The 22,038-nt window shown below is 38.5% G+C and overlaps 1 protein-coding gene across 6 annotated transcripts in view; it reads left to right on the forward strand.

Annotated features, from left to right (window-relative positions):
• LDB2 (LIM domain binding 2) overlaps positions 1-21,626 on the forward strand; it is a 219,581-nt gene extending 197,955 nt beyond the window's left edge. Inside the window, exons 6-8 of one of the 6 annotated variants that reach the window (XM_013960070.2) lie at positions 9,972-10,095; positions 11,269-11,420; positions 20,296-20,380. In XM_013960070.2, the coding sequence (XP_013815524.1) occupies positions 9,972-10,095; positions 11,269-11,420; positions 20,296-20,307 (288 nt within the window). In that variant the 3' untranslated portion in view covers positions 20,308-20,380. Of the gene's footprint in view, positions 1-9,971; positions 10,096-11,268; positions 11,421-20,295 lie in introns of all 6 variants that reach the window. The other 5 variants (XM_013960071.2, XM_013960065.2, XM_013960066.2 and 2 more) reach the window with 5 other exon arrangements.
• Positions 21,627-22,038: the final 412 nt, after the last annotated feature.

Genomic DNA, 22,038 nt, shown 5'->3' on the forward strand with positions numbered 1-22,038 from the left:
GACCTGTTCTTATTTACATTAAAGTTTAATTTTGTCCTGACGAGCGCTCTGAAATTAATACCCAGTGCAATACCAAGCGTGGTATAAAGGATCTTATCATGCAGTCAACATGATGCACTTTGCAATATAATTTGAAACTAATGTTAAATTAAATTACAAAGATAAATTTTATGGTCTCTCTTAAAATCATTTAAAAGCTTAATTCTGATCTGAGATGTGTAAGACAAATCTTGCCTATTGATCATTGACCATTCAAATGGCTCTAAGATAAGAATCACACAATGTGATGGTCTGTAAGAAACTTTTTATTAGGATACAAGCTTATGATTTGATGTATCAATCCTATTCTGCAGTTAGGTTCTCTGCTCAAGGAGAAGGCTGAAGCAGTTTGACCTTATTGCCAAAAATAGCAATCAATCCTTGTAATTGGGATGAGGCTGGATTCCACCGGGAGGTCCATAAGAAATGGCCATAAGTGAATTATTCAGGTTCTGGGTTTTCACAACCCTCCAAGCTGATAACCTCCACTGTTCACTTTGGTGTAGGAAGTAGAAAGAGGCATGAGCTCAGCAGCTGCAAACAATTTTAAAAGCTCATAAGGACTAGTATGATGCCATTGAAGGAAGGGTTTTTCACAACGTCTCCCGTTGTACAGAGGATGAGTACAGTGACTAGGGAAAAAAGCATTTACTGAAAGGACATTCCTTAAATGACTGGGTAATGACAGGAAGGGTGAATAATTTAAAGTTGCAAAGTTCATTGCAAAGAGTCCAAAAAATGTAAAACTATTAAAAGACACTATTCAAACTTCAAAGATAGAAGTAGTAAATACAAACAATAAACCCCCTTTCTAAGCCCATTAACTATAGATCAAAATAGAGAGATTAAGCAAGATCACAAGGCAAGTAAAAAGAGCTACATTTTCAAAAAGTCTGAGGGGAAAAGGTTATCAAATAGGCTTAGCAATGAAATACTAGTGGGCCTAAAACTTTATTTTTTTTAATGCTAAACAGTTTTGTGAAACAGGATTCATTCCAACACATGCTGTAATGATGAGTGTACTGCCAAACAGATAACTAAATAAGTCATATATGTCAAACTCATCTGCACAAACGCAACACTGACATGAATGCTTCCCCTCAGATGGGGAAGGGAGAGCACATCTGTCCAGTTCAGCATTCATTAAATGGTGTCTTTAGTATGGTTCACACAATTTGCTATGTATTATCTAAAGATTTCAAGAAGACTGCTTATGTCCAGCTAAATTTGATACATAAGGTTTGAAGTTTATGACAGCAGTAGCAATGTATTATGAATGCTGAGAAGGTCTTCAGATGAGGTTCTCTTCAGGGGATGGTGTGCTCGGCTGTTTGCAAAGCATCTCAGCAACCATTCGGCAAGAACTGGGAAGTTTACAGCGTTGCCTTTTTGCTTACAGAGGTATTGAACCCTGAGCCCTTTCGCTAGTATGGGATGGGCACACTGCAGGGAGTGAGAAACATGAGGTCCCAGTTGGGATGCTGGGAAGGAGGGAGAATATTTTTGAATCGCAAAGGAAGTTGGATTTCTTGCTGACTGGGCTCATGGGCTCGAGGCTGTTGCTGCTGCCACTGCTCAGAAGGGCAGAATTTAAGGCCATGAGAGCTATCAAAGTTACCATATTCTCCTGCTTTGTTCCAGAGTGCATAGAGGAGAGGGCACTAGTGGATGCTGTTAGCTAACTGATACGTTAAAAAACAAAAAAAAAGAAAGAGAAATGAAATCATGGTCCAACACACTAATGAGAATTAGCTGCAGCCCTAGTGGTAGCTGTACTGTGTTAAGAACTGTTTCTTTTTCCTAACCACTCGTAGTATTTGTCTGGAAAAACACTTTTTTTTTTTTTTTTTTTAAGTTTGCCTTACCTGAAATGAATGCTGCTTCCTTCCATTCTCACTGAGGCTGGGAATTGAAATGGCTGCAGATACAGAGCAGTGTAAAAACATGATGAGCTATGTAGCTTGGGAGCAATTGAGCAGCTGAACACTGCATTATTGAGAAATCATTCGCTACCTCTGGGTGTTAGTGAGAAACTAGAGAGTCCTGGACTGGCATTCAGGGCAGAGCATAGGATGAATAAACATTACTGAGTGCTGAGTGCTTACTAGTGAATCCGGCATGGAACTGGTGCATGGTAGGTGCATGTCATCCCACTGCATCTTGCAGGGTTGCCAACACACAAAAAAGAAATAGTGAATTCCAGGAGTTTTGTGGTAGAATTGATCTTACATTGTTTCCTGAATAACTAAATTATCAATGAAATGAAGGACATTTTGCTTAATGTGTAGCAGGCAATCTGCATAGCAGAACAGCCTTGTTTTCAAATGACAACACATGAGAGCCATTTAAATATATATCAATAGTCCTCAAGGGACTTGTAGATAGCTACATGAAATTGTTGTTTTCATGCGCATCCGTATTGTTGCCAAATTCTCCTGACTTAGTCGTTTCCCTCTTATCTAGCTGAGATAGATAGATAGGATTTGCTTCAGAATGGAGGGCTCAGTAGTTTGTAAAATATCTGTGTATATCTTTGGCAGTGTATAAATAATAAATAATAAACTGTAGATGCTAACGATCATTAATATTGCAAGTGTTAAGCTGGAAACTCTAATTCCTAGCTTCTTAGGTAATTACAAGTATAAATATTTCTTGACTCAGCACGGCAAGCAGGCACAAAACATGGAACCTTATCCAGTGAGAAATGATGGCTTATTAAGTATATCCAGGATGCAGTAAATCACAAGCAATGGAATTTGTCCCAGAATCTGCTCTTGCTGCAGAATTGTGCTGCAGAAACTCATCCTGCATTTTTTTAAAACTAACACAAAATATCCATTCCATATGGTTTTGAAGACATACTTATAATATGAGCCAAGTTCAAGCTGATGCAGTGCTGTCTCGCTGAGCCCTGAACTAGTCTAAAACAATTTCTTTGAGAGGTGTGATCACATTCATCTCAGTAAGGTTTTACGCCAAAGCCTAAAGCTAAAATTTTCAGTGACAGTTTTTAAACCTTTTCATTACTATCAGTTTAAAGTAAATGTATTTAATTTATGAGTAAATACAGTAAATGTGCCTATATCATATTTTCAAGCAGTTTCCCACCTCCTTCTGGATACCAAAAGCTCAATATTATTCCCTACCTATGTAGCAAAACCAAGGACTTCACTCTGCTTATGCACTGCCAGTTTAAAAATCTTTGGCACAGAAGAAACTGGAGAGAACAGTAGTCGCAATAAACAAGTCAGGGATTAGTCTATGGTATTGGACTACTTAAACTATTGGAATTAAGAATTGCCTTTTAGTTCTGTGCTGAAGATCCTGTAAGGTATCACTAAAATAAACGATCCTGTGCAGACTGGATTTTGGCTAGTCAGATTAAGTGACCTACTTTTATAACTTAAATCAAAGGGGCTACTGAGTTTGCCATTACTACACTAAGTACTGTAAAAATTAAAACTGATCATTTATTTAACAGGGTGTGGCATGTACTGCACTTTGATCATATCTTAAAAATTTCTTACTAATTTCCAGTCCTCAGAGGAAGTGTGTGGTGGCTCTTGAAAAAGGGAAAGCAGGTAGCAAGGCTGATATGCTGAGTGACAGGAATCTGAAAAACACTTATTTTGGCTTAAATTCATCATGTAGGGAGGGAGTGTGGATGTAGCTGATCCACTGAAATGCACTGACGGAAGAGACTTATATTTGACTTGACATACTGGGCAAGAGCTTAGAACAAAGCAAAAGCAATCCCCTCCAGAAAAACAAGTATGTAAAAAAAGCCTCATTTCTTTTGGTTCCTAAAACCCCAAACATTTCTCATTTATATCTTCATCTTTTTAATGGAAAACAAAAGCAGTTTTTAAAATGAAAATGTTCTGTATTCGCATGTGATTCTTAAAAAGCACAAGCTATTTTGAGCAGTGAATTGCAAGCCGGCCAGTGAAAGAAGCAGCAATATGTTCCTAGGAAGTTTTCATTCCTCCCTGTGTTCTGCAGAGGAATCATATGTACATTAATTTCAAAAAACAATCATGAGCAGAGAAATTTAAGCTCAGCTGTGAGCCTTCTTTCCCTTTTTCTGACTCCTAAGAAGGAACCACATTCAGGACCGCAGCAAAGAAGTGTTGTTTCAACACCGTAATGCTGGGAGTGCAGAGTATTTGTGCTGTGCTTTGACATCACTCCTGGAAGCCCAACTTTCAGATATAATTCTTTCACAGTGGCTAACAAAATATCCATATTGTGTCACCCTCCTCATCACAGATGTGTCAGTAACATACCAAGGACCTCTGGAAATATATATCCGTAAAACAGTGGACAGAGACATTTCAATTCCTTTCAGAAATCCTGCCCCACTGAAGTCAGAGGGACCTTTCCCAGGGAAATGCACTGGGGCCAGAATTGCACCAGCAACGTTGACTGGAACTGTCCTCTGCAGAGCACATGCAGGATATACAGAGGGAGGACTGCATTCAGCATAGAAATTAAATGTCATTGTGTTCAGATTTGTTAGTTAGTAACTCAAAATCTTTGTGGAAGAATGAACCCTAAAAGAAAGTATTGAACCCCTTCAAGGCTGCACAGTCTGTTCCAGGTATATCTTCACTATCAACATCCTACCTGAATATCATACAGCAGCTAATTCTCCTAATGAAATGGGGTTTTTTTTGTCACTTTATGAAAGGTTGTAAATCTCTGTGAGAGTTGACTATTCAATAGTTTTCCTAGTTTTCAAGTGATTAATAAAGCCATTCAACCAGGAAAAGTTTCAAGTATCAAAGAGTTAAAACTAAATTTCAGTAAAACTTCAGGGAAGGCTCCTGTTGCCATCAGGTTCCTCACTGGTTTGTTTCAGAAAAACTGATGTTGTCTCATCATATATTAACATCTTTAAGTGTCAGCTGCATGACAATTCAGATAATTCCATTTTTTTACTTGTGATCGGTGAAACTTCTCCTCATAGGGACCAAACTGGTAACCATAGAAAGATACAGTTCTCAAAAATTGCTTCTTTTGGTAGACTTTGGGGCTTGTTGGCTGTCCAGCACTTAATGACTAAATAGGTTTCTTGCTTTAAAGAAACTGGTATGGTGATTATGCCAATCTTACCACAGAAGTATTGCAAGTTTCCAAGTCCCACTATATTCTCTTCAAAATGCAAAAGGCATTGAAAGACGGAAATGATGCTGTTCTTTTGTGCTCTGTAGAGTAGAAGGGAAAAAGATTCTTAGCTGGATTAGCTCTGCCACCTGCAGCTCAGAAATGGTAGAACCACAAAATCGTCACAAAATATGTGTATATGGTGAACAAACTTTCACTGTAGAAATTGTAGAAATTGTGATGGAGACAAGAGAATTGACTGAAGAAAGCATACAGAAATCAAATTAGCAATAGAATACATAAATTTATGACATACAAAAGTAAGGTAAAAGAGAACTTTCATATTGGTCTTCCTGCTAATCTTCACTGCTATCAGAATACACAAGTATTCTCAGAACAGAATAGAAAATCAGTGTTAGAACAAAAATCATAAAGCTAAACCCATTCTTGGTGTGACTGGAGTGATCTCAGAGCTGGATCTGACCACTAACCTATCAAGGCAGATTTTGGCTCTGCTGATAATTGAAGGAAATTACATGTGGATCCATATTTGCAGAACCCTCCAGCTCCTGTCTGCGGTGCCTCTGGTATCTCCTTATATAACTCCCTTCTTAAAACACACAGGTTTTTGAAAGCTATAAATGCTAGTTTTCTCTTCTTAAAATAAAAAAAAAAAAAAAAGTCATTAAAAGTAAAATAAATCAAATCCTTCCAGATGTGTTTTACTAAGGCGAGAAACCATATACTTTATTATGTTCCCTACTTTCACTTTCCTGAGCCCCAAGGGTATGCATTACCATTTTCTCAAGTTGGACCCAAGCCCTGTAATTGATGAGTTGTCCATAGGATCCATATGGAGCTCCATCAAAATCACTGACAGCCTGTACAGCACCAACATGCATGCATGTATGTCCCAGTGTATGCTGGGCACCCAAGAATATAAACTTTTTGTGCCAGTGACTTCTCTGCCTGTAAAGGCCTGTGTTCATCCGTAGCACTGAATCCAGCCCAAAAGCTATTCACAGTGAAACAGTAATGGTTCTGCGGTAGTAATGGTCAGATATCATTGTGATGAGTGCAAATAAGAAAGCGTGACTGGAAACTAATTCTAGTAATATTGGGCTAATAAGCACCATGTGTGATTCTTTCAATATTTTTTAATACTGCAGGGAAAAAGTGTATCATCTATTATGATACCGGTTCTTGCAAATATGTTTTAAAACCAAAAGACAAGTAATTTTCTTTTAACTTTGGACTTAGTTCAATTGCCCACACACTTGAAACACCTTCTGGTGTCTGAAACATTCACATGGAGCCTTGTGGCCTTCTGGAATAGCAAGAGAGATGAGCCAGCTCACCCCAGGGCATTGCCGCTGGCACCAGGCACCTGTGTGCAGGCAAATGAAACCCACCTTTTCTCTTGTCTAAACGGGCAGCTTGGAAATCTTTAACTGTGTCTCATAATACATTGACATTAAAGGTTCCAATTCCTCCAAAATGCAGAAATTATTTCTGTGGTCATACATCATCACTACACTAAAGTCTTTAAGGCATATGTGTTTTCCTGAGTGAATGATTCTGAGCTGTCCAGAAAATGCCTGTAGAAATCGGTTTTGTTGGTGTTCTAAGTATTATTATTATAGTATTGCAGTGAAGATTTGTACATTTTAATATTATCCAATACTTGAAAAAGGTTAAAATAGCTATTTTGAAAAGACATCTCACAAAATGGGATTAGGTCATCTGTGGGGAATAGGCGACCTAAGCCTCAGGCTTCTTCTGTATGCAGATGACTGTAGGAGTACGTAAAACATTTCATCAGCTTTGTTTTAAAAGTCACTTTGTAAAATGATGCAGTCGAACCAGCCTGCCAGTTATCATGCTCACTGGTAGTTAAAAATGGCAGGTGCTTTTGGCCTACCCGTCTATTAAATGCATCTTGTTCCTACCTTTTTAATCTAGCTCTTTGCAAAAACCAAGATACTGATTGTCACTGGCAGATCCTTCAGAGTTAAGATAATTGGACCACGATCTTTTCCTCTTTCAGGGATTTGTTTTTGAGTCACTTTAGATTTCAAGTAGATCTCAAAGGTCACCGAAAAAGACTGTGAGATTTAATATTAATCATCATTAATCCAGCTCTTTCACATTCATGACCAGTTCACATGGGCTAGATGCGTTTAAAGTGTCACTATCTTGTCACTATCGAGTGCAATACGCTTGCATTACTCAGGCATCCAAAGCTGACCTTACAATTTACAGACTTTAGAGAGAGCAATTGGCTGAGAATTCCCCAGCCGCAGGAGCAGACGAGGGATTCCTGCCAGTCCCCACCGTGCTAAGCAACCAGCTGGTGAGAGCCCCAGGCCCCGGGGTAGGGCCTCAGCGCTTGCCCCTGTGAATCCAGTCCTGCAGGCATTGCTACTGTTTGGGTTGGTATTCATTTTTAATCTTGTGTGTAAAGTGAAACAGATTATAGACAGTATTATCATTCACGGTATCTACTGATAGCAGGGCCTGTGTAGTTCTCAGTGCACGTTACAGTTAGTGTACAATAGGAAATATCTTTGCCAGATGATAAATAAAAATTTTTCTTTGTTGACAACAGTAAATATGTACGGAGAAGTAAATGTGTCATGAATAAAGTGTCCCTAAGGAAATCTTGGAAGACCCTGCATCTATATTTACATACTTTGGATCCAGAAGCAGTAGAGCTATTTGAGTGTAGTGCTCTGTCCAGGCTAACTTCGTTTGTTAAGAATTATCACAGCTGTCTGTTTTATGCTAGGTTGTATCTGCTCATGGTGAAACAATTTAGCCAGTGCTCCCAAAAACCCAGGCTTCTAGGAACCAGAGCACTGGTATAGGTTATGAGCACAGCAGACACACACACACACACATACACATGAAACCCTGAGCCAGTACCTGTAGGGTTCAGAACAGATTCAGTAAGAAACCAAAATACAGCACCTCCTCCTCAGCATAAACTGGGTCCTAGCACATACTTTAGAACCTCCTGCTCTTAATTTTTGGTAGAATATTGGACCAGAGGAAAATCTGAGCCCAAAGTGCACAATCTGATAGTAGCTGTCTCTCTATTACGTTACCTTGCAGACAATTACTTACAAAAATCTCTGTGAAAAGTGTATGCAAAAAAAAAAAAAAGAGCCAATATGGCAATTGCAGATTCCATTTCTGCACCTGGAAAAAAGTAATTCCTCATACCAGCTCTTCATTCCCCCCCGCTTTATGTTAGCTCCGTTTTAATTGTTGTTAATGAAAGGCTTGTCAGAAGATAGAGCCAATACATAATGATACTTAAATACTGAATTCTTCTCTTAGTCCTCAAGGCAGCTCCCTTTCGTCTCTTCTTTCTGCATGCTTGGAGTCTCCATTCATATGAAGGGGAGTAGTGTGTACATGGGGAGAATGGCACAGGCACCGACCGGCTCTGCAGCCTGGAGAGAACAATTTTCCTCATCTCTCATATATTTGTAAAGACATGGAAGGAAAACATCAACTGCTAAAATAAATCCAAGATGCTCCTTCAGCAAGACTGGCTAACATTATGTAAAAAAAACCTGTTTCACTCAAAACAAGTGTCAGCTTGAGTTATGCTTTTCTAGAGTTTCCATTCTAACTTCTAATAATTTGACCAACTTGTTGCCTTACTCCTGTTGGTAAAAAGCCAAATCCTCCTCTGCTTTTAAATGCATTTCTGCTGTGGAAAGTGACTCTAAAAATGGCATGCAGGCATCAGGTTTATTCTGTGATGTCAGCTATTTCCATATCAAATATGCTCAATTAACAAGTAAGAAACCTTTTCCCCCTATTTGTCAGCCCCACAAATGTCGGTTGGAACCTAGGGGTCAATCTGGGTTTTTCCTTCTCATGTACAATGACCAGAAAACAATGATTCTGCAAGTCAGAGTAAGCCCTCAATTACATGTGTGCAGTTCTGTAGTCTTCTGTGGCTTTGCATAAGGTTTAACTGACTGGAAATGATTCTGTGGTGATAAACAGGAGGGAATAGAAACCAGCTCCCTCTGTTCGTTACGCTAGATCTGCTGTGCTAACAGGAGCAAAAAGCAATGAACAGTGATTTTAATTATTAAGTGAACAGATAGAAAATATGTAAGAAGCAACTGTATTTGAAGAAGCTGTCTGCTTGAAAGTCCATGTTTTCAAAAAATCTCCAGCTTCTAAATAATAGAGTATTCAAGCTGACAAGGAAAATAAAATGCTTCCCTTCTTGGACATTAATGTCATTAATGTCATTAATGTGATGGGAAAGCAATGTATAGTTCTCATAACAAAAAGGGAGCAAAATTATTTAAATTATTTTGCATGAAATAGCAAGATAAAAGATCATGTTTATAACACTTATTCATGAGAACTTTTTATTGTGGAGTGTAGAGGGTCAGAGATCATTATGTGTACATTTTGCTATACTGTAATGAGCCATAACCTGCTATGAGCATTTTATTATTTATTAATTCATCTTTGCAGCTTTGGCAATCAGACATGAAATCTTTTTGCTTTTCTGAAGTCTCTGTAGTCTGAAAGACCAGAGTTGATGTTTACCTGATTTTTTTTTAATACTTAAGGTAGTATTTATAGTGTTATATACTATTATATACTAAATAACAAGATTTTTCTCCTTTCAGAGTTTGATCCTGCAATCCCAGTGCAGATTAAACTGAGCTGTATGAAACATATTGTTAGCAAGGCAAAAAAAGCCAAGAATATAATTTCCAGCTATGTAAATACTGAGCAATTGAATCATTGCTTAGATGAAATCATTCTACTTTGACTTTTTCTTCCAGTTGTGTGTAATACTGGAGCCAATGCAGGAACTGATGTCAAGACATAAAACTTACAATCTAAGTCCTCGAGATTGCTTGAAGACTTGCTTGTTTCAAAAATGGCAGAGAATGGTGGCACCACCAGGTATGTTTGATTTCCAGTATTTTATTATTTTATAATTAAATGAATATAGAAGTAATGGGAAATTTTACTGCAAATCTACTGATAAAGAGAAGTAATAAGAATTAACGCTGTTCCAAAAGTAAGCCTGAAAATTATTCTGATGTTATATAATTTCAGTCTGATGACACATAACGTGAAGCAAGATTTATAGATATGCACATTCAGATGGTTTCACTATGTATAGGATATAATTTAATACAAAAATATGTGTAGATAGAATGTAAAATGCCCACTGGCTCCATTAGAATTCATAGTTTGTGTAAGTCAGCTTCCTGCTGTGACTCTGGAATTATAGCTACAATTCTTAACTAGTTGTCTTTGAGCCTAAAATAATTTTACTAACAGCCCTGGACCTAATCTCCCTCCTCTTACACCCCAATATAACAATTCACTCATTTTCCGATTATTAAAAATTTGTCTATTTAAAAGTATTCACATGGATACCCAGGCTAAATTATGAAAAGTGCAGTTGTCACCTTTGTTCTTTTCCAGTTTAAGACAAGTCATGTAAATATCCTGATTTGGTCTAAAATTTGAAGCCTCACAGAGAAATGGAATTGAGTATGCCTTAACATGTTCCTGTGGGAAAGTCAGTTTTAAAGATGAAACCCGCATCAGAGGTAGAAGGAAATGATACGGTCTTTTTTTGTATGCAGTATTGATGGCAGCAATATGGTAGAAAGCTCCCTTTATCCTTTGTCACTAGCAGTCATCTGGGGATGTGGCCAACACAGGAATAACAAGACCTGTATTTTTATTTAGCACTGCCTGTTGCTTGTGGTGTGGCCTTCAGTAAGTTATACCACCCCTTTTAACATCTTGATAGTTACCCTGATGCTCCTATTGATAAGATGCTTTCAGACATATTTATGGATAGTTCTTGGAGAATGAACTCTGTTAATTCTTTACACAAAATTGAAAGCAGATTCATTGGGTTTGGTTCAAGTAATATTCTAAGGTTTGTATGTTAAAGCTAAATTAACCACTAGTAGTAGGAGTAGTACTAGTAGTAGTAGTAAACATATGAATTTAAAACTAAATGAGAAAATATTTTAGCACTTCTGCTTATGGTTCATTCTAGTATATACTTTACAATATCTGCTATTTGCTTTGCTTCTTACCACTTTATTGCAGCAGAACCCACAAGACAACCGACAACCAAACGGAGGAAAAGGAAAAACTCTACCAGCAGCACTTCCAACAGCAGTGCTGGGAACAATGCAAATAGTACCAACAGCAAGAAAAAGTCAGCTGCTGCAAACCTGAGTCTATCAAGTCAGGTACCTGTAAGTCTCACTTTCCTTTTAGGCCTGAATCACTTACAGTGCTTTAATTCTTTCCTTATGTTGTAAAGAAGGTGCATTCTTGAGCCTAAACTATCACAGGCAAAAAGCAATCTTGCACAGTATGCTGTGAAAGCTGGGGAATTAGTCAAAAAATGTGAAGAATCCATTCTGCAGTGCAGTTTTAATGAATGAATCCCCTCAAGCAGGGCATGTCCTGAGGAACAGATGTAATTTTTTAAAGCCTGGGCCAACTCCCCTTCATGACAAAGGGAGTTTTTCCACTAGCAGTGGGAATCAAATTGGGCCTCCTATTCTTAGATACAGCCTGAGCACCGATAGTGTTTTTCTGACTCCTGTCTGCATGAGTCACTGTGGAACGTAAGGGTTGCAGACCTGAGCAGTCACTGGTCTGTCTACATCCCTATCTTACCTCTAACTGGTGCCTGTTTCAGATGCTTCAGTGAAACAGGTTATGAACTAACTTACCTGCAGAGGTTATCTCTTTCTCAAACCACTCCATTTGCAGAAGGTAGATCCCCTAAAACATGGGTGTCAGTTTATCTACCCTGCTAGCTGTAACTGTTGACATCCTAATTACATAGGGAAACACCTAATCATTTCTTGAACTGTACTAGCACTTTATCAGTCATATTTATTGTCTTATTCACTGCATAGGTGTAATCGAACCCCAAATCGTGACAAAGTGTACTTTAATCAATAAGGAGGTAGCTCATGTGTTTTAAAGGTAGTGGAATTAATTTGACATTATAGGAACTATAATGTGGTATCTGGTGAATAGCATGCGGGGATTTTTATTGGAAATCTGATCAGCAGATAAAAAGGGCTAGGCTTTTTTGAAGCCTGACAAAGCACATAGCTCTTCCAATAGCACACAGTGGGCACTTCCTAAAAATCTTGACTACCCAGATAAAAAAGGGAGTGGACTAATACCAGTGATATCAAATAAGATTTTTGTTTAGCAACTGATTCAGCAATCCAGTAGTTTACAGCAGCTTTGGGCTTCAGCACATTAAACTCATATTTTCTCCTTGTCATATTAAAATTTTCACATGGCTCCCCTCCCTGGAGTCAGATTCTTTCTCTAATATAGGAATCTCTGGGTTTTTCTGGCAGCACAAAGCAGTCAGAAGGCCAGCTACCTGATCCCCTGGTGTCAGAGACCACTCTGCCTCACTGACTGTGTCTGCCAAAACCACCCCTTGGATCAATACTCAGCCATATTTAAGAAAAAACAGCAATTAGGTGTAAAACTGAGCAACCAGCTAGTTCCCTGCTGTCTCCAAGTTTCAAAGACAGTAAAATCACTTTCTGCCCTGAGTTCAGTTCAGTAGAACCAGCATCTGATCCCCTGTTTCTCTTAAGCCTCTTCTTCCCTGGAGATATGTTGACTTTTGTTAGCTTCTGTGGTAGCCACGTGTACTTGTATATTTGAGTGTAATTGGGCCCTCTGAGAGTTATCCGTCACTCCTACTGAAGCTGACTTTAGGTACGCAAAGGCTACTCCTGCCTGATGAAGTAGTCAAGGCTACTCTTGCTGATGGTAATGATAGTTGTACCTCTGAGACATAATGGTGGAGTTTACCATTACTTGAGGGATGGATTTTAAGTCTTCATTGACTTTCAGAATGCTGAATAGTGAATATTTTTCAGTATGGTTTGCTCAGTAGAAAGATGGTCCTAACTGTTTGGTATGGAGACCAAGTTCCATTTTCAGGACACTTCTCCTTTCAGTCTGCATAGTGGAAAATGCTTAGCTGTTTGATTTGTCGTGCTAGCAGCTTCCCCAAGCAAACCAGATGGAACTGATGGTTGGGCTACCCTGTAGTGTAGACTGAACTTAAAATAATTTTAGCTGTAGGATATTTCGATGTAAAACTATTCAACAGTTTTCAGTTAACTTAAATACAGAAATGTTGTTGTGTTTCTTCAAAATCATGCATTCTTTGAAGTGGGCAACACCTAACTACAGACATGCCACTGTGTCTAGAGTTAGTCCAGGTAGCAGTAACTTGCTTTCTGTTTCCTTGTCTTAACTTCACCTAAGAGCAAATCAGTTGGTAGTTAATGCTTGATTTGCTCTATATGCAATAGAACATAAGATATACTCAAATACAATTCAATGGTTTTCTACTAGGTAAAAGTTACATTTGGTAATAGAGCTTTCTGTGAATAGGACTTTCCTGCTTGGTAGAAAAAACTACTGAAAGCATTTTCAGTGTTAAAAGTGTTCTTCCCCCTACTATTAGATAAGAGGAATGAAATCACTGCATGTTCTGTCTCCAGATGACCTTCATAAGCAGAGCTGGTTTCACTTCTGTTTTCCCCATATCATTCTCTCTGGACAACCCCAACAGTGAGCTCTTATACACACCAAACCTGGATTAATTTGAAGTCATCTACTGCAGATGTAAGCTTTTTCTTCTTCTCCAGTGATTCATCCCAGCCAGCAAAGACAGTCTTTCTACCATAATACAGTCCAATTCCTTATTTCCTGTCACTTTTATGTTTCTATGTTAGTTTCTCTTTGATAGTAAATGAATCTTTCCTTGGCCTCTACTTTAATCTTTCTTGGTTTAGGACATAGTAATTATTCAGTTTTGCTCCTACAGTGATACTGTGTACACTCTGGCAGATATGTGAACTTACCATACCCTTCATCAATGTTTCTCACCCATATCATTAACTCCTCTTGCTATAGTAATGTCTAGAGAGGCAAATTCTCCACATTCAGCCCAGTGACCAGAAAGTGGTACCATCAGCTAAGACAAAGTTTGAAACTTCACTGAGCTTTGCCATTTTCCCCATAGTCCTTTCTAGATATTCGGATAAGTACATTGGGCTAACCAAACATTAGTCAGTAATGTGAAACGGTATTTGCCACCTACACATTCTTCTTCAATAAAAGGAGGTTGTGCCATGTCCTCCACCAACATACTTTCTGATCAGTTCTTCAGGCAGGGACTTTACTGACATTAGAGAGACAAGTCCAGAAAGTGAAACCACATGGTTGTATTTCCATGGGTGGGTCAGGCTGGCACTGCATCCTAAAGTTCAGCTGTTGAAGTCTAATCCATCAGTATCATTTGTGCCCTTTGTGTTGCCTTAAATTTATTAGCACTTTGAATGTGCTGACACATTTTAATACATGTTTAATGACACAGTCTTCAAAAGCATCTTAAGGGTCTCTGCCAGTGGTGGGTATGCATGTGGGATCATATGTATCTTCCGTCTCATCAGTGATTTGAAAAGGGTCATTCTCAGTTTGTCCTCATATCTCTAATTTTTATATTTCTTCAACCCTGCTTAATAAAAGACAAAGTTTTGCCCTTTTGATGGTCACTTGAGCTCTCTTATACTCATTTTCCCTTGTAATGTGGAGGTTTCTCTGATTCTGTTATTTGTCACCCTACTGGTTCTGCACCTTCAGCATCTCCTCTTGCCAATATGACTCTTTCTGCCAAAGCCCTGTTTAACACTTTTCCTACATATTGGGAGCTTTCTTTAAACAAATGTAGTTAGCCAGTGTGCTACATGATTGCACTGCAGAATTCATGAGTTTAGGCTGCAGTTTTACACCCTAGTCCTTAGTTGCTCAGTGATTCTTTTGACTTGAACCTATAGGTACTTAGGTAGCATGCTGTGGTGACTTACAGCCAGGTACCAATAAAGTCTCTCCAATAGTACAAATACAAAACATTTTTCTCACCAGAAGTTAGCTTCTCTTAGTTTCTCTTTGGTGCAGACTAAGTTACTTCCAGTGCTTTCACAAAAACACTGATTTTTGTTTAGTGTGTTAAGAAAGTTGACAAAACAGGGATTCAGAATCTATAATTCCCTCAGATATATTAGTCTCAGCAGATTCCAGTCATTTGACATGCTCTCAAATTTGTTCATGAACTTGATCATGTCTGATCTTTGGAAGAAATGTTAAACTGTTGGACAGAGACCTGAATAATTACCACTTTCCTCTTTGGTCTGACCAAAGAGCAAAGATGGGCAACACTTGACTGGTTTCCTCTCGTGTTTGAAGCTAGCTGCAGTGTTTTCCCAAGTTCTTGCTCAGTTTTCAAGCCTTCTTCACAGGCTGAGATCTGATTTCTTTGCATTTTTCTTATTCTTCTCTTTTTCGAATAAAAACTTTCTTGCAAGCCCAGGCCCATGTGTGCAGACCCCTGACCCTGTGATCTGTGGATTACAGGTATAGGCAAGATAATCAAAAGTGGTCCATAGAGCCATATCACTTAAATAATGCTTTCAGCTAAGTTTAATGAAAACTGTGCACACTGATCCATTTTGATATATTTGAATTTGGAAATTTGACAACAATGCACAACTCTCACAAAGTCTAAGCACCATTACTCTAAGCTGTTCCCAGCCATAACCATAGAAATTAATAGGTGTATTTTGCTTTCAATTACTAATGAAGTTCTGTTGCGTGTAATATTGTAATCATGAACCCAGTAAAATATCAGTGGTGTTGGAAAGAATAAAGCATCCCTCCATTCCACTAAGTAAATCAGATATTCTTTGGTACATCCAGAGTCATAATTAGAGCCTCCTTGCACTCCTTCAGTGATCTACATACCTCAATAATCTCAATTTCTCTTTGTAATTCTTTATAAGCTCCTCAAAAGCCAAATCCATAAATATAGCTGCTAATGTGAAAAGGAACACTACAATTTCTTACAAGTTTCAGAAACAGGGGATATTAGAGTCTTTTGTAATGGATGTGGTAGTACCCAAAGCTACAGTTCCAGGGCTAGAAGATTAGTGTCAGAAATTGCCCCATCTCTCAAAACTGTGCAATTCAGGATCTAAGATTTAGCCTGAAGGAGACAAGAGTGAGCAAATTGGTTGTTGTGCTTGAGGAAAAATATTCCAAACAAGACCAGAATGTCAAGTTAAGAGAGAGCACTGTGATGAGATATGAAAGATAACTATTCAACTCAAGAAAGTGTTTACTCTGAAACCTAATTAAAATCAGTTCTGTTTCTACAGATCATTTTTGCACAAATGTCAGGCTGGTGTTTTTATCTTGGAGGTAGTGACCATTAATGGATTGGGCAGAAATAGGGCTGTGAGTCATTAATAATTGTTTTGGTAAGGAGCTAAGAAGTCAGATTATCAAAATTATCACCACTAACGCAATTCCATAAGAGGAAGGAAGGAAAGAAGAAAGGAATGAAGAGGTACCCTTCTTTTGGCTTAGCACTTAAAGATACTCTGGCTGCTAAAATGAGCACAACTTTCAGTCCTTGAAGTATGAGGTTTATTTGAACAAAATGCTTGATAGTTTCAGATATTTTTAATTATTTCAGACTGGTGAAGCAGTGTTTGTGTCCTTCTGGAGCTTGTGACACTTGAGCTATAAACGAATCATTGTCACACACTGAGCTAAGCTATTAACAGCAGTGAAGATGGCAGACATAGGTATGGGGAATTTTTCATGGCCCACTCTGCTTTTGTACCTCTGGACTCCAGTAAGACATTGTTTAGCCATAGGATCATTTTTAAAATACCAGGTTAAAAAGGTTAGTTATGTAACTGAGCAGAGCAGAGCAAAACTGTGAAGTTAGGTATAAAGAAGATGAAGCCTGAGAAATGGCAGGTCTGTTAAATAGAAGTATTTGCATTTGAGTTGCGTATGAAGTGATCTCTGTGTGTAGTTTGTATGCATCAATTTAAGTTTGGATGGCAATTAGGGATCTTGCAGGATGAAAGGTATGCTATACATGAAAGCTGCTATTGTGATTATATTATTAAATAGTACATATCTATCACCTAATGTAAAACATCCACTGCTTTATTTACAGTGCTATCATGAGACATTCCATGACCAAAAATTGTTGTTTCTAATCACAGAGTAAATTAATAAGATTGAGTGACTACAGTCTAAATCTTTTTAAAAATAATCTAGTCAAATATGTGCTACCATAACTAGGCCATAGCAGTGTGTGCTGCCATGCAAGAGACTAGGGTTTAATTCTTGGATTCTGCTTCTCACTCCATGAGCAGGAGCTAGGAGCACTCCAGAGCTGCAGCCTCAACCCTGGGAGGGATGGAGCCTTGTGTCATTCAACAGCAGTGACCCCCACTGGCCAATTTAAGGAGAAGCATTGAGGGGCTCTAAAAGGAGTCACTTCCAGTCCTCCTCAGAGGTTGGTGGTCATTGCACGGGAACTAGTGAGTGGAGGTTCAATGGGGTTCAGTCGGTGGGGTCTTCAGCTTGCAGTCTGAGGAGCAGAATCCTCTTTGGGGAGGAAACAGCATGTGCACTTCCTGAGAAAGTATTTTTGCCTGACATACTATAAGTGGCAGGATTGTAAAGAATATATATATATATAATATATATCTTTTAATGTCCTATGAGTAATGCTGTGATATCTATCTTTTAAATAGAATCAGAGAAAACTCCACTAACCTCAGAATAATTGCAGTTTAATTCCCAGAGAGAGAGAGAGAGAGAGAGACATACCCAGTAGCATGGAGAGAAATATAAGTGCAAACTGTCCTCTCAGTGGATGTCATTATATTAAAGGAATAATATTTGCAAAGACTCAGAAATTAGAGATGGAAATACTTACAAGGTCATTGAGCATCTCCCCGCTGATGCATGCTTGTTTCCTATCACAGATGGAGTTTTTCCCCAGTCCAGTGTTAGGTGACCTGAGCAGCAGAGTTATCGCTGTTCTATTGGGATAATTAATCCTCAGTCTGCTGTTCTGAGTAACAGGAATATTGTCTTACCAGTGGAAGTTACATTTTCCTTTATTTAATGTCATCTTAGTACCGTAGTTAATATTTCATCAGATTGGCCTAAAGCGATCCTCTTCCTTTCAGCACTTGTAGTTATTAAGCATGTTTACCCCTCCCAATGATTTGGTCAATATAATACATACTTATTTCTTTTACCTGGCCTCCCCAACCAGCTATTCTAGGCCTGTAATTATGTTTGTTGCACTTCCCTATGTTTCATCTAAGTTGCTGACCTCTCCCTGGTACGGCAACACTCAGAACTTGAGGCAGCATCTGAGGTCCATGCTTGAAAGCGCTGAAGTAAGAGCAGCTGTTGCCACCTTGGTCTGTGATTCAGTATTTCAGTCACTGTGGTCCTTTTTGCCTGCCATATCACATTGCACGCTCAAATCCAATTTGCTGTCCTCTGCCGGGTCTCTCTTGTCATTACTGCTCTAGCAATACAGTGGGGTCAGGTCTGGTTCAGCAGTGCAAACTATACATTTTCTGTTGTTTAGAGGGATGAAATGAATTAGAATAAACTTTCTGTTATAAACACCTTGGTCTTTTAAACTTCTATGTTGCAAAGCTCTGTGGTGATTTGATTTAACGAAATATTTTACTGATATATGGAGTAACAAAATACGGACAATGTAAGGAAGAAATCATGTAACAGATTCCATCTATTCACAATTTTTTCCCATAGCACAGGCTGAAACTGTGATTTAAGCATTCTTCTGTAGCATGTCAGCCTTTGCTAAGGGATATCAAGAAACAGTGTAAATAGAGGCAGTGACTTGTATGGTTTCATGGTGAATGAAGTACATATCTAATAGAAAAAGTCTTATTATATGCAAACATGTGTCTTTTGTTTGCTTTTTACAAATGCTTTTACGTTCATAAGCAGGAACAGATCCTTTAAAATATGAATCCGTTGTTCTCTAGGATTCTTTGAAGGGCTTGTTAAATCAGCAGGTACAAAGCTAGACAGATATCTGGAATTACTGCACTTTTACCAAATGTTATCTGATGCCCTGCCACCTGAGCTGCATGAAAAGATGCATCCCACGTATTTCTCATAGCGGTTAGCACAGCAACCTGATTTCCCTTTGAACAGAGAGAATGAGAGGGCGCTCTGGCTTTGCACCTTTGCTTTCCAGCCTCAAGTTTGCACCTTTCTATCCCATGCTGGTTAGGTTTTTGCAGCAGATCTGTGATGCACTGGAGTACAGTAGGCGGTTTACTTGTTTTCATGGAAGGACAATTTGTACTTAAAGCAGTGATTAGATGAATTCTTTCTTTCTTGCATGCTTCAGTTTTTGATGACTACTAGCTTCATCAGTGTAATTATAATTAGCACTCTTCATCTTCCTTTTACGGTACCAGCTGGACAGATTGGTCCTCTTACTGCACAGATTGGCAGCAGGGTTGCCTACATGGAGTTAGGTGACAGGCACCATGAAATAACAGATGGTAAATTCAGGGCTTGTTGGCAATCAGCAGGTTTTTGCTAATGACTTAATTAGCTATGCAAATTGTCAAATCAGTGTGAACATTGTTTTTATCAAAAACTTTACCTAAATTAATTACCATAATTAAGTAGCAGAATGTCAAGTATATTGGATGCGTAAAAGGGCTTGGCTGGCTAAGGATAAGAGAGTTACCATCTTTATTAGAGTGGTGTGCTCCACATTTGAAAAGTCTGAGAATAAGAAATGTGGTTTCTTTTAAACTAGTTTTAAAATAGGAATATCATAGAGTTGCAACTGAGATGCACCCTGGTGCCTTTCCAAATAAAACAGCTCAGAAATACTGGATAAAGGCTAAACATTTCAAGCAGGAGCTTAAGCCAGTTTCACAGCCTGCTTATTTTTTTAAAACACATGCGCATTTTTCAGTCTACCTGCTTTTCAGTTCTGGGGTTTCTGACATCCAGAGCCATGAGCATGCAGCTAGAGAGGAGTGTAACAGTTTTTTATGTAAACTAGAAATGAAGCATAAGCCTGTCTCCTGGTTCCTACTATTCAGGAACTTTTAACTCTGTTGTACGAATATCACAAAATTAAGACATGCAAATTCTCTAACATGATTTTTTTAAGTTGATTTTTTCTCTCTCAAGGTTTCCATATAACAAATATTGGGTGCTGTTCACAGGATGTGATGGTGGTAGGAGAACCAACTCTGATGGGAGGCGAATTTGGGGATGAAGACGAAAGGCTTATCACTAGATTAGAGAATACACAGTATGATGCAGCAAATGGCATGGATGATGAAGAAGATTTCAACAATTCACCTGCACTGGGAAATAACAGCCCGTGGAACAGCAAACCTCCTGCTAACCAGGAGACTAAATCTGAAAACCCCACACCACAAGCTTCCCAATAGGTTATTCTGCAGCAATACCTGCTGGAATGTATGTCAGTGGGTTATTAATTACTGTTTAGCAGCATTCTTTAAAAAAAAAAGAACAAAAATACCTTTCAACAGATACAGTATCTATTTCTAAACTAAAGCTCTCTGATGTTTTTTTAATTAGGGAAAAATCATGTATAAGCTTCCATATACATTTCTTGGAAGCTTTCACACACAACATGATACTGGCACTGACCTCAATTAAAATAATTGAAAATTATATAGCATCTCATGGCAAATTTCTGACAATGCATTCTATTGGAGGGGTTGTTTTTTTCCTCATCAAACAATGGCCATATTTTAACAAGTCATCAGTGCTCAGGATCTCATTAACATAACTATGTAAAACTTTTTACAATTGTAAAATATTTTCTGCTTTTCAACTTGCACCTGAAATTTCTTGTTTCAGAAGAAAAATCAGCTTTTAAGGAAAAGTAATTTAAAGTAACTTTTGTTCTTTCTTTAACTTTTCTTTCATTGGTTAATCATTTAAAGGATCCAGCATTTTTAATTTACATTTAGCTGATGTCAGTAGATACTCTTTCCATCATTAAATATAAGTGCTGAAACAAGAAATGTCTTTTTTCATCAAAGACATGAGAAATATTTTTATGTGGAAAAAGACACCCAGTCCTATGAGAGTTTATGCTTTGTAAAATTGCTGTTGATCCAGATATTTTAAAGCCATGTAATCCATTAACTTTGTGGGCAGCTTAATAAATCTAAAACTTTTGTGTTTTTATTATTGTATCTGAGTTGGCTTTGTTGTTATTTCTATTCATGGTATATTTCTTGTATAATATTTTTGTAAAGCCCTCAAAACATTTTTTGTTTTACTTTCTTTTTTTCTTTTTTTTTTTTTTGATTCCGGTGTATTTATGTGAAACTTTATAAAAGAAACTAATTTTTTTTCATTTACATATTAATATGTTCAACTCATCATGTAAAGACACAGTGAGTCAGTGTGTTATATAATACAACTGTATTTTATGTATGCTTTGCCAGTAAGTGTGCCAATAAACTGTGTTAACAAATGTGCTCTTCCACAGTGCATTTGCAGTTCCTTGCATGCAAAAGCCGTATGCCCGTGGGCAGGCTCACGCACCAGGAGCTTTTGGAGTTGGGGGCTCGCTGATGCGCCAGCCCTTCCCAGCAGAGAGGCGGGAATCGCTTGCCGCTCGGCTGGCTTAGGTGCTCGCCCTTCGCACCAGCGCTGCCCAACACCGCGGGTGAGCAGCAGCGGCTGGAGGGCGCGTGGGGCGCGTGGGGCAGCCGGCAGAGCCCTCCGGCTCCCGGCGCCGGGCCCAGCGGAGCAGGGCTTTCCGCTCTGCCGAGTTTGCCCGATGATAGCTTTGCGGTGAGGCCCTCAGCTGGGACTGAGAGGATCTAAAAAATCCTCCTCCTTTCTCTCCTTTGCTATCAAATCAGGTGTTCAGGGGAGCGAGCCTGG

This window comes from Apteryx mantelli, chromosome 5, assembly GCF_036417845.1.
Source record: "Apteryx mantelli isolate bAptMan1 chromosome 5, bAptMan1.hap1, whole genome shotgun sequence".
Lineage (NCBI taxonomy): Eukaryota > Metazoa > Chordata > Aves > Apterygiformes > Apterygidae > Apteryx > Apteryx mantelli.